The sequence below is a fragment of the Echinococcus granulosus genome, assembly GCF_000524195.1.
Source record: "Echinococcus granulosus chromosome Unknown EG_S00023, whole genome shotgun sequence".
Classification (NCBI taxonomy): Eukaryota; Metazoa; Platyhelminthes; class Cestoda; order Cyclophyllidea; family Taeniidae; genus Echinococcus; species Echinococcus granulosus.
This window is the reverse complement of record NW_020170403.1, coordinates 646,066-659,933: the sequence shown is the minus strand read 5'-3', so window position 1 is coordinate 659,933 and position 13,868 is coordinate 646,066. Positions and strand designations below refer to the sequence as shown.

General features: G+C 41.9%; 1 protein-coding gene across 1 annotated transcript; it reads left to right on the top strand. All coding sequences in view use genetic code 11, as the record gives it.

Annotated features, from left to right (window-relative positions):
- Positions 1 to 9,713: 9,713 nt before the first annotated feature.
- EGR_04005 (hypothetical protein) lies at positions 9,714 to 12,934 on the top strand (the record flags this gene model as incomplete). Its single annotated transcript, XM_024493254.1, has 2 exons — positions 9,714 to 9,743; positions 11,036 to 12,934. 2 exons carry the CDS (start codon positions 9,714 to 9,716, stop codon positions 12,932 to 12,934), a joined length of 1,929 nt encoding a protein of 642 aa, XP_024352353.1.
- Between the last annotated feature and the right edge of the window lie 934 nt (positions 12,935 to 13,868).

The following is a 13,868-nucleotide window of genomic DNA, read 5'->3' as shown; positions in this document are numbered from 1 at the left end:
AAAATGAGAGCATTGCTTTTTCTTGCCGATCTGTTCAACACTAATTTCTCTTATCTTCCTTGCCTTGTCACTGTCAACACTGTCACTTATACTTTTGGTGACAATGGGTTTCATCGGCAATACGCGCCGCCTATGAAGATGTAACTACTATTACTACTACTACTACTTGAATGCATATCTTCCTTTCTCTCATAGCGCAGTTATTTTTTGCTCTTTCTCTTGGATTCGCTGGGTGTGATTAATGTGTTGAAAAGTTCGGGTCAAATTGGTGCTTGTAATTATACTGGGACAAAGTGGGACGTTTTTCCACTGAGTGTGTGACCGACGCACTTGGTTCAATCCAGACAACGTAAGTCAGTATGACTGGTAATAGTAGTAATGGGTGTGTGCAGGCAACGAAAACGCCAAAACCAAGTCATAATGTATGAATGGTTTGGACTCATAAATAGTCACATTTGGCCACTTACATTTATTTAGGAGTTAGCAGTTTCTCAAGCGCGTTTCGTCCTTGAAGAGAGCCCTGGCCTTTCCTATCCGAGGTTTTGACAAGGAAGAGTCGTGTAAAAACCTACGGGATTGTAGTAAGTAAACACCTCACGTTGTATTTTAAACACCGTCTTCAGCGTCTCTATTTGCTTTGCTAATGCACAGAGCACTCCTAGAACAATGCATGCAATGCATTCCTTTGACCTTGAAGTAGGCGGAGGGCTGGGCACACTAATGTAGAACAAGGCCTCAAATTCCGACTTTTTCGGTAGCTTTACAGTCCGACAGTCCCCAAACCAGGTAGCTTATCTCGTCAGTTCAGACATTACAACAGGATGTGATCCTGAGCAGTAGAGTCGGGCGAGTCCCACTTCCCTGCTGTTCCAGTAGTAGACCAAGTGTTGATAAGCCTCCATCTGGAAGGTTGCAGATCTTGGTTCTTGTTTTGACAGAATTATTAAGGAGATCGATTTCCCAGTGAAGAAAAAATTTGACATGCCAGACCACGTTTGAATTGTTAACAAGACTTAATTAAAAGGGTTTGTCTTTTTTTCTCACACTCCCTGCAGTGTATCTTTACTATTCAAGCCATCTTCAGTGGACGCCTTTCTTCCCTAGCGAGTCGTCGCTTAGCTGTGGTGGGACTGAGAATTTGGCTAAATAAGACCCAGTTTAGCAATCAGTTCAAACGACAACATTCCTACGGTTGTGCATCTGACCTTCCCACTTTAGTGCTCCTGCTTTAAAATAGCTGTACAAAGCCTTTGTACGAATAAAATCAAGGAATGCATGAATTAAATAGTATTTGGGAACATGATCCACTACATTCACATGGAATGTTTAAGTGGCTCAAGACAAATGGACGAAGCTAGACGGCGGAAATGAGGTAAAGGTTAAATTCCTTCGTCCCCGCTGGGAACGAATACGACTACAATTCTGGCGGATGACTAATCGCCCAACATTCTAGAGGATCGTGCTCCCGCTCACCCCCACAGCTGATTGGCTCGTATCAGTCAGAGGTGCGCCCCAAGGCAAAGGTCAAGCAGTTACGATAAAAAGGTCTGGATGAAATTGCCGAGACACACATACATTTAGATAGTCTCTGCTGGCCAGTCAGTAGGCGCGTAGGCAATGTCCGTACCCTCCTTTGCTTACTTGTTGTATCCGCTTAATCTGGGCATCGCCTCTCAAGTCCTTATCTGTCGGAGCCAAGCTAAACGAACACAGAAGCTCCGGTCTGTTAGGGTTGGTGACTCAGTTGTTAACAACTACCATGATCATACTTTTAGGTATGAAATCCTCATTAGACGTTTTACCCGCTTAGTCGCCAAGGCCTAACCGAGCTCCCACTTTCATTGGCTGTTAATGAAAGATCTTCATAAGTGCCAATTTTCTTTTAGTGAAGCACTTTAAAATGCCACCCAGTCGACGCAAATCAAAGTACTAAAACGCACTACCTTAGGAATTATGACTTTAAATGAGCAACAAATTAATGACACAGTCAAACAACGAACTAATTAGTGATTAATTTACTTTTGTAGACTTCATTTTAGCTTAAACCAGTGATGCCTGGATAGAATTAATCCCATCTCGTTCTGATGTTTAAGTAGTGTTGCCTAGTGATGCCATTCTTTGAATTTCTCATTCGTCGATAGTTATATTCTGCCCTCCAATGGAATAGGAATAGGTTAGAGATGTCATCAAATAATGATGCCCTCGGAAACCACGGTTTTCGCATGATTGGGATAAGAAAAGAATCAACTGCACACAATGGAGTAAACTTTGATTAGTCCTTTTCATTCGACAGAAGTATAGAAGGGGCAGGGCCATGGGGGGACAGAATTTTTTATTCGTGGAATTGATCATTGCAACCAAATGCGCTTTGGGCGTCAAAATGGGCTACAATAAAAGGACACAGCACCTCTCGATCTCTAAATTAAGACGCCATCCCCAGGGCACCTTTGTCGCTTGGTCAATTGCCTCTAGTGCAGTTTTACACGAAAATCAAGGATTGCTGATATTTTCATGCTTGTTTTAAAGACCTCACACAGCTGTCTAATTTCAAACTAAAAATAAACTTTAAAGCAGTTGTTCCCAATTATTATGACTATATTTGGGCCCCAATGTACCTGTAACTGCTGAATTTTAAAAGGAAAGTGATGTCTACCAGAAATGTGTAAAATAAAACAAAATTCTCTTGATACATATTCTTTAACGGAAGTGATATTTCTAGATATTTCAACTTCAAAGGCTTTCCAAAATCCAAGATAATGTTTTATGAATGCGATTTTGTAAAAGTGGTCAATCGGTTGGGCTAAACTAGTAATGCAATGATGTAGAACACATGTCACATATGTGTGACATGAGGGTCTAGAGAAAATCCGAGCATCGTTTATATGTGACATTATTTGCTGCTTTAACAGTGGTAGCTAAAAACACGCGAGTTCCAAAGTGATACATGCTGCGTGTAAATCGGTCGTTAGTAAACCCTGGGTTCCTTCCGCGAAATCTTTTATTTCACAAAACTGTACAAATTTGAAAGTGCTACTGAATTTTTGTAAGTAGCGTTGCATATTTGCCTGGCGATTTTTGCTCTTTAAAAGGTGGTGGTAGTAAAAAGTAACTTAAAAATAGATGTTACGTTATCTCAGGTTACTTTCTAGTGTTCTGTTAAGCAAATCACCCCCTCATTAGCTTCTGGCTTCATGACTAAATGCTACCTTACTGAGAATGCATAGAAGGGTCAGCTCTCTCCACAAATGGAACGTGGAGAGTGAAGAGCCTACGTAAGTAAACGCATAACTTAAAAAGCATCGCTTTATAATTACTCACCTCAGCTATATTTTGTCATCTGTGCAGCAACATTTTTCTCAAGCAATAAGATTGTAAAGAGGTCTACGTTAAGGTTAAACTATTGGACCATCTTCTTCGTAGCTTCATCAAATTTTGTAATTTAACAACAAGAGAGGTCTGACTCCAAGAGATCGTTACCATTTTAGAACCAAACGTAAAGTGGGAACGATTTAAAATTATCTTAAGGATAGATTAGCATCAATATGGTTTTTTTTGGATGATCTACATTACCCTTATTTTCGAATTTTAAATGCACAATAAATTTTTATTGCTTATTAACTACCGCATTGGGAGGAGATCTGGCCCACTTGCTCGCGATGGTGTGTGCGTTTAGAAACGAATGGAAAAACTTTTAGAAGTAAAATACTAACTGATATTAGAACGGGCTGAATTTTCTTCAGCGTGGGTACTTTTGCACCCAAATCATCCTAGAGGGCGTTACTAGGTGTTTTGTTATTTATTATTCCCCCTCCCTGGGCTTCGTCCCCTGATCGCCAACCCAGAATTAAACAAAACTGAGGCAAAGATATTATTTTGACTTTCCGTTGAGGAGGAAGGATAGGTGGTTTTGGTTGCTGGTTGCTTCAGCTGGACTCAATGTTACCGATGTGAAAGCCCAATTGTTAAACCAAACATCCTTCTACAACAGTCATCTTCTTGAATAATGTAGGAGGTGTGCCATTTTTTGCCTTGGTAACAAATACTTGTTACGAGATGAAGACGAAGATGGGTGCGGATCTTATCATGGGGGTCAGGTTTGAGATAGTAGGTGTAAAGAAGATTGAAATCTGCGGCCTTGTAAGAGTAGAGCATTTGCACTACTGATTTCTTCATTCGTTTTGGCTGTCCTGACTGCTTCTGAGAAAGGACAAATTTTTCCTGCTCTAGAGTAACTGCTTCCGACCTTGTGCAAGAAATACAAAGTTAAAAATGTATGTCGCCTGTCAACTACGCACACACATAGACTAGGCACAGTATTGTGAAGATTCAGTGGGGAGTGCTTTAAAATTGCTGGATGAGTTGTGAGTGAGTGGGGCATTACCTGTTCTTGTATGCCATCTAAATGGAACCCATCGGTTTACCATTGAAGACCTAGTCAATCGTTCATTGAGCCCCTTTTCAGCTCGATGATGCCGTGGTTAAAGACCACCGATTTTCATGTACCAAGAAGGCAAAAACTTATAATGATTCTTCTTCTGGCCGGGTTTACTCCAACTTCTTGACAAATAAAAAGCACTTCAAGCGTTTAGAGGATCATAGCTTTCCCTTAAGGCGTCGCAAATACATAGAGAACCTGGTAGACTTTTAACGACAACTACATGAGCAGAAAGCCGTTCCCTTAAAATGGTGTTTGGGGTCTGAAGACACTGAATGACCGTACGGTAAATACACAACCTGCACAAACAGCTTTCGGTTATGGAGGAAATCTAGACACAACACCAAAGTGTTGACCCTGTAGGGGCAATGCAGTACGTCGAAGACCTCATGGGTCACTACTTTGCACGAAAAATATCTTTAGTAAAAACGGCCCCAAAAACCTCCACAGGAATACTTTATTTTAGATTAAACGTTTGCTAATCAAATGGGTTTGTGCGATGCTTCCGACTGCAATCTAGAATGTGGCAGAAACGTATGAATTCCACTTTTATTAACCGTCTTGCGCCTAGAGGCAAAGAAGTCGACCAGAGTCTGCTGCGGACAAAGTGACGCGTGCCTTAGACGTGAGTGAATCACCTAAGGAGAATCGCTACATTTCTTTGCGTAACAAACGTTGGAATACGCAGTTGCAACAGCTATTTCTTGCCACAAGTCATTCATTTATTCACCAAACATTTGAAGCCATTCCGTAGGTTTTTCGTCAGTGAGGGAGAATTGGAGGAAAAATTTACCGTTTTTTGCGTTTATTACCTGTCCTTTGTACAAATCCCCTATTCATATGGAATCCACAACAACCACTGCTAAAACAACAATCACAGTCACCACCATTACCACCAACACCACTCTCCCTGGTGTCAATCAGCTTCTTCATTACTTCTGTCACGTCTATTACTACTGAGAAGTATTACTGACACCCTCTTCACTCATTTTTATCGGCAGTGACACGCAATCCTTCCTTATCGAGAGTAGAGGTGTATCCTGAGTGTGATTTATCACCACCATCTAGTCGGTATAGAGAGGTTTTTTTGCATCAGTGAAACGGAGTAAAGGTCTGTCGGGGAAGCAGACAGGGTGGGGTCACGCGAGTCCACTGGCCACTTGCAAGAGAAGTTTGATTTAATGGAATGAGGATGAAGGTGGTAGAGAGCCCAATGAGGAGTACGTCATCGAGAGACCGACGCACGTCTATCAATGCCGGATGAGAGGTGCATATATTTCATTAGTAAGAGAATTCGTTGCAGTGGGCAACATCCAACCTCCGTTCACTTTAATTAATTTGGCTTGGAAATGACTTTAGAACTTGGAGATTTTTAGCGTCCAAGCTAGCCCAAAATATCCTAAGAGATGCAGCAATCAGAGAACAGCTTTATTGGGTAAGACCTGAAGGACTAGAAGGGACAAAACACAAACGAAAAGTGTTTAATTTCACATGGCGCTCAAATGCAATTAGAATACGAAAAATAGCACTTTTGCGTCCACTCTGGGTGCTTCAGTAAACAGATTGGCCATTTCTATTAACCTCTGGCTGTAAATAATCTGTCTCTCAACAGTAAAAAAGGAATACGACAGGACATGTTTACTGAAGTTGGGAGGCATGCGCTGAAATGTAACAACATTCACGGAAAATTGCGGAAATAAATCATAAGTGAGTTTTAATTTAAGAGCAATAAATTCCCCTCGTGAAGTAAGCTGGCCATCAAATTAGTCAGCAATGATAGGTAAATGAAGAAACGACGCCTTCCTTACTCGAAATTTACGGTTGTCATATGACCTTTACTTAACAGAACTGACAAGGTGGGTGGACTGAAGTGTCAGCTATCATTGTTTTGAACGTCAACGTTCACAGGAGGAGGGAGAGGAGGAGGAGGAGGGGAAGAAAACTGTCTGTTTAATGCTCCAGACCGTTTTGTTTTTGATCTAGAAGACTTGACTTGTAGGATGTTAATACAAAATGGAGGACACCAAAGGAAAATACGAAAAATGTTGTTTCTTGAGTCCAATATTTTCTTAAAACTTGCTGGAAAAACCGGTAATATTAAAACTATTTCAAAGAAATGAATTAACATACCATTTTTAAATGTTTATATATCAATGTTGACGAGGGCGATTCTTCTTTTGAACGTATCAGTAAATAGGAGAATTCAGTGGTCATCTTGCTTACTTGCTTAAGCTGCATGCATTCCTCCATGTCATCCTTAATTTTCATGGATTTTCATCACTAGCTTTGCGTCGTTTCTATTAGTAGCTTATGTACCTAACAAAACCAATTTATGAAAAATTTTAGCATTTTCCCTTCGGCAGAACTCAGAAACCACATTTAACGTTGGCTTTAGCCCATAAATCAGAAGCCTGAAAAATGTATCGTATTTGACAAATTCCGGAAGGGTCGTAATCAACCCTTCTTCTCGAATTCGTTCCCGAGGGGATGGCTGTTCCAAATAATTGACCACCGTCTTAGTGGTCTGGCTCCGAGCCCGTGTCGTTCCCGCTAACAGCCCAACGGTCCTTCCGTACCGGACTCACACATCAAAAGAGCTTCCAGAGGAGAGATGGAATGCTATATCACTGCCACTCCATTAACTAAAATATACAAATGTTCCCCACCCAAGACAATTAGTTTTGGTTTAAATCGAAGTGATTATGTATGAATTGGACAACGAAGAGACACCTCTGTTCGGGCATGAATCTGAGAGCAGGTTAATTACAGGATTATGGAAGGGCTAGAAGGCCAACAAAGTGGGTAGTACGAGCAGAACCCTGGACTACCGTGGTGGGGGCGGAATTGCAAGAGATCTTAAAGACCCTTGCGACCATGTGTAACACGAAAAAGCAACATTTGTTAAATCACACGAGCTTTTGATCCCCATTTCGTTGTATGGCCCTGCTTTCTTCCCATTTCCGTTAGCAATCCATTAGCCTTTCCATACATTTATAATAACGTTTTATTCATACTCACAACTAGGGCCTCTAATGAGCATAAAATAAATAAATAAATAGTTTATTTAATAATTTGTTTACTTAAAAAAGCTCTAGTTCTAAGCTTAGTCGCACCCTCTAACCCTGAATCTGACATGTTTTTACAATTTTCAAAGTTTATTTATAAGTGCGAAAAAGTAAATTTTGGGATATAATATTTTATTTAACTGTGTGTGTTTAGCTTCGCGGTGACCTGAGCTCCTGCAAGTTGTACTTGCCAATAGCCCCCTTGCCCACCTCTTCCGCACCTTAGTAAGTAGCATGTTCGCTCATACTGCATGGGCTCATTACAAACTCGAGAATGATCAGGAGTGCTACAATAAGCGTACATAAAAGTATATGCATGTCTATTTGAGAAAAAGGGCAATTAAAATTGTGTGCAGTGCTTTGATAAATTGTTTACATTTTCGTTTTGCTTTGTGGGGACTTAAGGCTCAGCCTTTGAACTTCCGCTGGGTAGAATGGCCTCCAGGCCATGCCACTAGCCCCCAGCCCTTCCCTACATTGACAATATAGCTTTTGCTTGAGAATCGTGCCTTCCCCCGTCTTTAGGAAAGTCTCAGGGAGCCAAATTGGTGGCACTGGAAAGCGAATCTAACCCTAAAGGGCAGATAGCCTGATTTCTACCACTCATTGCTAAACCCTGACGTGACGAAAGAAGGGCATATGCTACGGATGCGGGAATCTGTGGCCACCCCTAACAAAAGAGTTGAAAGTGACATCTACTTTCTGCAAGTACTCTAGTCCTGTGCTCCGCAGGAATGCTATTTACAACTGAAGCGACACCACCCGTGAACCATCTGAAACAGTTTCATTAAGGAGCTGCTTACCGTACCTGTATAAAGACATCAAACGCATAAACTCACGATACCTCCTCCACCTCTCTACTATCTGGACGCAACCCTGATAGGTATGTCTGGGCAGGACTGAAGCAAGAACAACGTGGAAAGGCAAAAAACAGACGCGAAGCCTTGGCCACACGAAACTACTTTTAACCCCACCCTTTATTAAATAACTCTAAGTTTAGGCCAGTGTTCTTATGACTAGCGATGAAACTACAAGGCGGCCTGTACATTCTCCCTTCCCCTAATTCGGTTCCCAAACGAGATGAAGGTCCACGTCCAGTGGAATTACCAAGAGGGATAAGTGACGTTACGGTTAGATGTCTTCGCAGTTGCACGCAAATTCAACGACCGGCGCGGTCGGTTCATGAGTGTCTTTCCTTTTAACACCGCCTACATTGTAATGGCTGACACTTAACTCTCTGTTTCGGTTCCGCAGGAACCTTAGGCTCCACCTTTGCACTTCCACTGGGTGGAATGGCATCTGTGCTATGTGCCAGTAGTCGGTAATACATCTTCTGTCCTGGTATTGTGACTTCTTTCATCTTTAGGAAGCATTTGGGCCGCTACAATGTAGTCCCTACTTTTTTCGCTATTTTCATTTAGTTCTTCAACAATTCGCTTTTACTGCGATTACCAACGTGGCTTAAGGAATTCGGATCGAAAAGCGGTCAGTAGAAGGAAGCAATGCTTCTGTATATAGGCAAAATTCACATCACTGCGTTAAAAAATAAGCGTTATATCAAAAGTAAATTAGTGAATTTCCTGGAAACTCAAAATCTTGGAAAAATGTATTTGCATTTACGCTTCTTCGTGTGGTAAAATAAAACTAGCTTTTATATTACGCTTGTCTAAAGAAGAGTGATATGCAATTTGTGCAAAATAATTCGCCAGCAAAAAATGTTTCCGGGTAATTGGATAATCAAAGGTACATAGAATATTTGGAACTAGAGTAGAAAAATTACTCCAGTTATTAAAACCAGGTGCATGGTCAGATAAATGCAGAAGACGCAAATGTTTTGATCACCGGAAAGTTACGATTTTTTCGTCCAAAGATTTCCTATTCAAGTAGTTGTCCTCTATTTTTTGGGTACTAAAATTTTTAATTTTTAATTGCTTTAGCGCATAGCATCACAATTAAATCATAAACCACTTTTAGGGTGTGAATATTTTTGACAAAAGTCGAAATTTCACCGAGATGCTAATAAAACATTCATGGCAGATCTCGACATGCACGTAGGGAAGCATCCGAACAGGCATCCATCTGGCTGACCAATCAACGCCGAGTACGTCAAGGTCACGCGACTACTTATATATCCCTGGACGACGTGTGCATGTGTTCGCTATCGTGCCTATAAAATGCGCCGCAACTGAGCCCGTTTCACTCACCTCTATCTGATGGAAAATAGTAACAGCCTGAAAAGCTTGGTAAGTCGCTTCAGCGTTGGATTTTAAGTAACAAGTTTGGTTTGACAAAAATACCTTACTTTGTTAACAAGTATTGCCCCCGTCTTGTCTGCCTACGCCTTTTACTGTGAGCTAGCAGACCTCACAAGTTGATGTCTGATTGGTCAACTTCAAGGTTCCTACAGCCTATTGGATGTAAATTGTTTGTGCAATGCACAAAAGGTGTTTGTGAGACCGTCAATTTATGAATAAAAATTGGTTTTTTTGCTCGGATATTCCCAAAAATTTGTCCGAAAAAATGAGATTCTGTGGATTAGGGTTCAGTGTTAAAACAAAATTGGTCGCTGGGAATAAGAATTTAAATTTAACTGCTTAATTTTTCACCCTTTTTGCTTTTCTGCAATAAAAATAAAATGTAACTCAAAATAATAAATTTGCCATTGGCACCAAGAAGCCAAAAGTCAGTTCCATATTTTGTAGGGGAATCATAAAAATACAAAAACCGGGAATGTTTGGCAATGTTTTGTACACGCAAGCAATGTTTGGTTTGGTCAGGCTGGTGTTTTTTTGTCAGGTGACTTATTCTCCGCCACGAGTTGCTTGAAGTGATGACCTTACTCCGAGGGGTCTGATACCTCTTGCTGTAGCCCCAAATATGCGCAAATGACCCCCATTTAAAGTAAATAACTTTAATGGTAAGGTGTTTCCAACAAAGCTAAAAGTTCGCTACTAAAATTTGAAAATTGTAAGCGGTGATCGCATTAAAATGATGCCTTTCAACTTTGTGCTTAATGATGAGCGTGCAGTGGTTCACGGAAAGTCTTGTTTTTGTCTAAAAAGTGTCTTTCGGCTGGAGGATTAATTGCGTGTTTGCTATTTAGGTCTAAAAGTGCAAAATGATTGGAAATATTCACCGGTGTCTGCGTTCGCGAATTACGCAAATTAAGAAAGTCTGCCATTAACCCCAACTGTTAATATACGTCAAAAGTGGGGGGATAAAAGTCACATCCTTTGCTTCGCTTTGCTTTGCCATCCAGGGAAAAATTCACTTTAGCGATTGTCTAAAAGCAGAATAGTTATTTGCAGGAACTTCACCATCCTCGAAAGAGGGTTCATTATGTATGCTCAAGGTGCTTGGTGATCCATGGTGGATAGATATTCCTAGATACGTTAGTCTTCATTATAAATGGCGATTCCTTGCAAGATATTGAGGACGGTGTAAGGCACGAGAGCATGGGTGGAACATTCTGACCTCCTTTAATTAGTAGGAAATTTGGCTTATGAAAAGGATTTCTTCTTGCCTTCCTGTCTAGGAAACAATACTCTGTCAACCACAGATTGTCCAGCGACTTCTGGGCTACCTAACACTGGACGAGTGGTTGAAATTCGTCAGTGCCTTCCCTAGGTGGAACTACAGCTTCCCTCACGAAATCCTGCTCTCCGAGAACGGATCTCCCCTCCTCCTCTTCCTCCTTCGCCGCCGTCTCACCAAGCACATACACACTTTGCGCCTCACCAGCCCTGGACCCATCGCTCAAGGCGGTGCAGTGGGGAGCATTCACAAGTGCATCCTCTCCAACCCTTCCGCCTTCGTTTGTTTAGAACGCCTCGATCTCAGTGTCCAGATGCAACCGATCGACCGTCTGCTGGCGATTTTTGCAGCTCCTGCCTTTCCCCACCTTCGCTATCTCTCCGTTCGGCCCACGGAACCAGACTGTGGGCAGAATCCTGTCTGTGTAGCGCCTCTTCCCGTCTTTGCGCCACCGCAACTCGAAGTGATGAAATGCCATTTAATAGGCTTCCTAGCCGATGATAGAGAAGAGTATATTCCAGCTCTGTTACAGGTCATGCAGAACGTCGTTAATTTGACAGTTTGTGAACGAATGATCGGTGCAACGCCATGGCTGCAGTACTTGCGACGAGTCGGTCCTTTTGCCAATCTTGAAACTCTTCAAATTCACGCTAAGAGTGATCTTCTTAAGGCTCTAAACGAGATGCTCTTTAGTGAGGAGTGGTCCTTCTTCCCCAAACTGAAATCTGTCAACATAAGCACTGTTTCGAGGTCGAGAACATCCATTCCATTCAAAAACGGCTTCTTTCGTCCTCTGGAAATTGACTTTTCTAATTTCGGTCAACCGATGGAGATCTCTTCCACGCTTCCAACCAACGAAGCTATCCAAGTCGGTCGAAGGGCTTTTATTGGGAGGGGTCTGATCATGTTAGAACTTATCTTTCTTCCAGATAACATCAACCTCTCTAGCTCAACAACTTTAGCAGTTTTGAATCAGTTCGGTCATATGGTGGAAACCCTAATTATCACCGTGCAACACACTGTCGTTCCTGAAAGTTCGACCGAATACCTTGCTTTTTTGAAAAGGTTTAAAACACTCTGTCACCTCTATCTCTTTCCTATCATAAAGCTCACTTCCCGTTCACTAAAGGTGATTGAACTTCCTGTCGAACTGATCGATTCCAGGGATGTGGACAGTGAGTTTGAAGCTCTTCTAGTCTATCACCGAGGCTACTTTTCATCAGTAAAGTCTGTCTCTATCACATCTCCCACTGCTTTTGCCTTTTGCAATCTTTCTCAGTGGCACTCATGTCATTGTCTAGATAATATTCCACACACTCAACCCCTCAAGAACGTCTGCGGTCTCTTCCTTAACCTTGAAGAACTTTTCATTACTTCGGACAGTCACCTTGATCCCGAAGATCTTCAAGAAGCTGTGGAACTGTGCCCGGAGCTAAAACGCCTCTACATTAATAGATGGCCCATTTCCGAGGAAGCCTATGCAATGGCCACTCAAGAAATTCTCTCCGCTCGCAATTTGGAGGTCCTGTGTCTACTTGTAGACTCCCTTCGAATTCGCAGTAGCTCCTGTGAACACCTACTGTATCCACGCTCATGGACACTGAAGTACCTCTACATTGATTGCATCTACCAACCATGCCTAAGCAAGGAGGAGCTGAGTAGATTAGCCAAACGAATTCCCAACGCGAGATGGATCACGATCGCGAATAGGGAGACCTCTCGCTGTTTGGAGTTTCGTCGAAGCAGAACTGCAGAAACCATTTCTGAGATGCGATTGGACTCGGGTCGTCGAGGCAAAGAGCCGAGAGCTTTTGCGCCAGAACTCTACGATGTGGTGTGGAAGGGGGAGGAGAAGATGAAATACTTTATCGCAGAGTGGTGTCATTCTTGTGAGGCCTAGATTGCCTCAAAAATGCTGATATGCTTACACACTTACTATCGGTCTGTATCTTCTTGATCTCAGGGAAATCGCTGTCTCCCACGCCTTCTGTCATCCAAGACTCAATCTTTTATTCTTCGCCTTTTTTGTTATACTGTGTCCACACTATAGAGAGAATTGGTGTATTACCTGTGACACACCCAACACCCTATTTTAAATCCCAGTGGACGATTTCTTTTAGCATTTGCTAGCCTCAAGTTGAGGAGAATAAAATCAAGTCTTGGTCGTATCCTAATTGAAGGCACATGAGGCTTTAAATTAAATGGCTTTATATTCCAACTACCTACTCTTTTATAAACCTATCATGTTAAATAGATAAAAGGGACTAAATCAGCAGGCAAGCTTCAAGAATCTTCAAATCTTTCCCCCAATTATCCGCACTTCGGAACAGTCTGACCGACATTGGGTTTTCGAAAAGGAAAAGCAATTAAAATATTGTTGAATGGCGGAATGAAGTATGACGTTAAAGGTGTACGGCAGTGTTCATTCCCTGGAGGAGATCGTTACAAAAAGTCTACCTTATTTGTACCAGGAAGAACGGCGTTTTCCTTGTTATCTACAGGGAGGATAAATCTACCTGCCGAGCAAACGATGGGATATGACAGTTCAACAGCCATTTCCCACCACAAGTCGGTCAGTTGGTCACGAAACGATGTCCACTACCACCACCGCTGCCGCCACTTGCTCTCGCAGTTCTGATGTTGGAGCCATTCAATTGCTTCGTTACTTCTGTTCTTAAAATACGATAAATCTGCATCTATGGGAAATTTATTACCGCATTTTGGTCGGTATCGATAGGTCTTTGCATCTGTAAAGTCGAATAAAACTTGGTTGAGGAAGCAGGCAAGGTGAAATCACATGGATCCACCGACCAGTCGCAACCAAGATTTGTTTT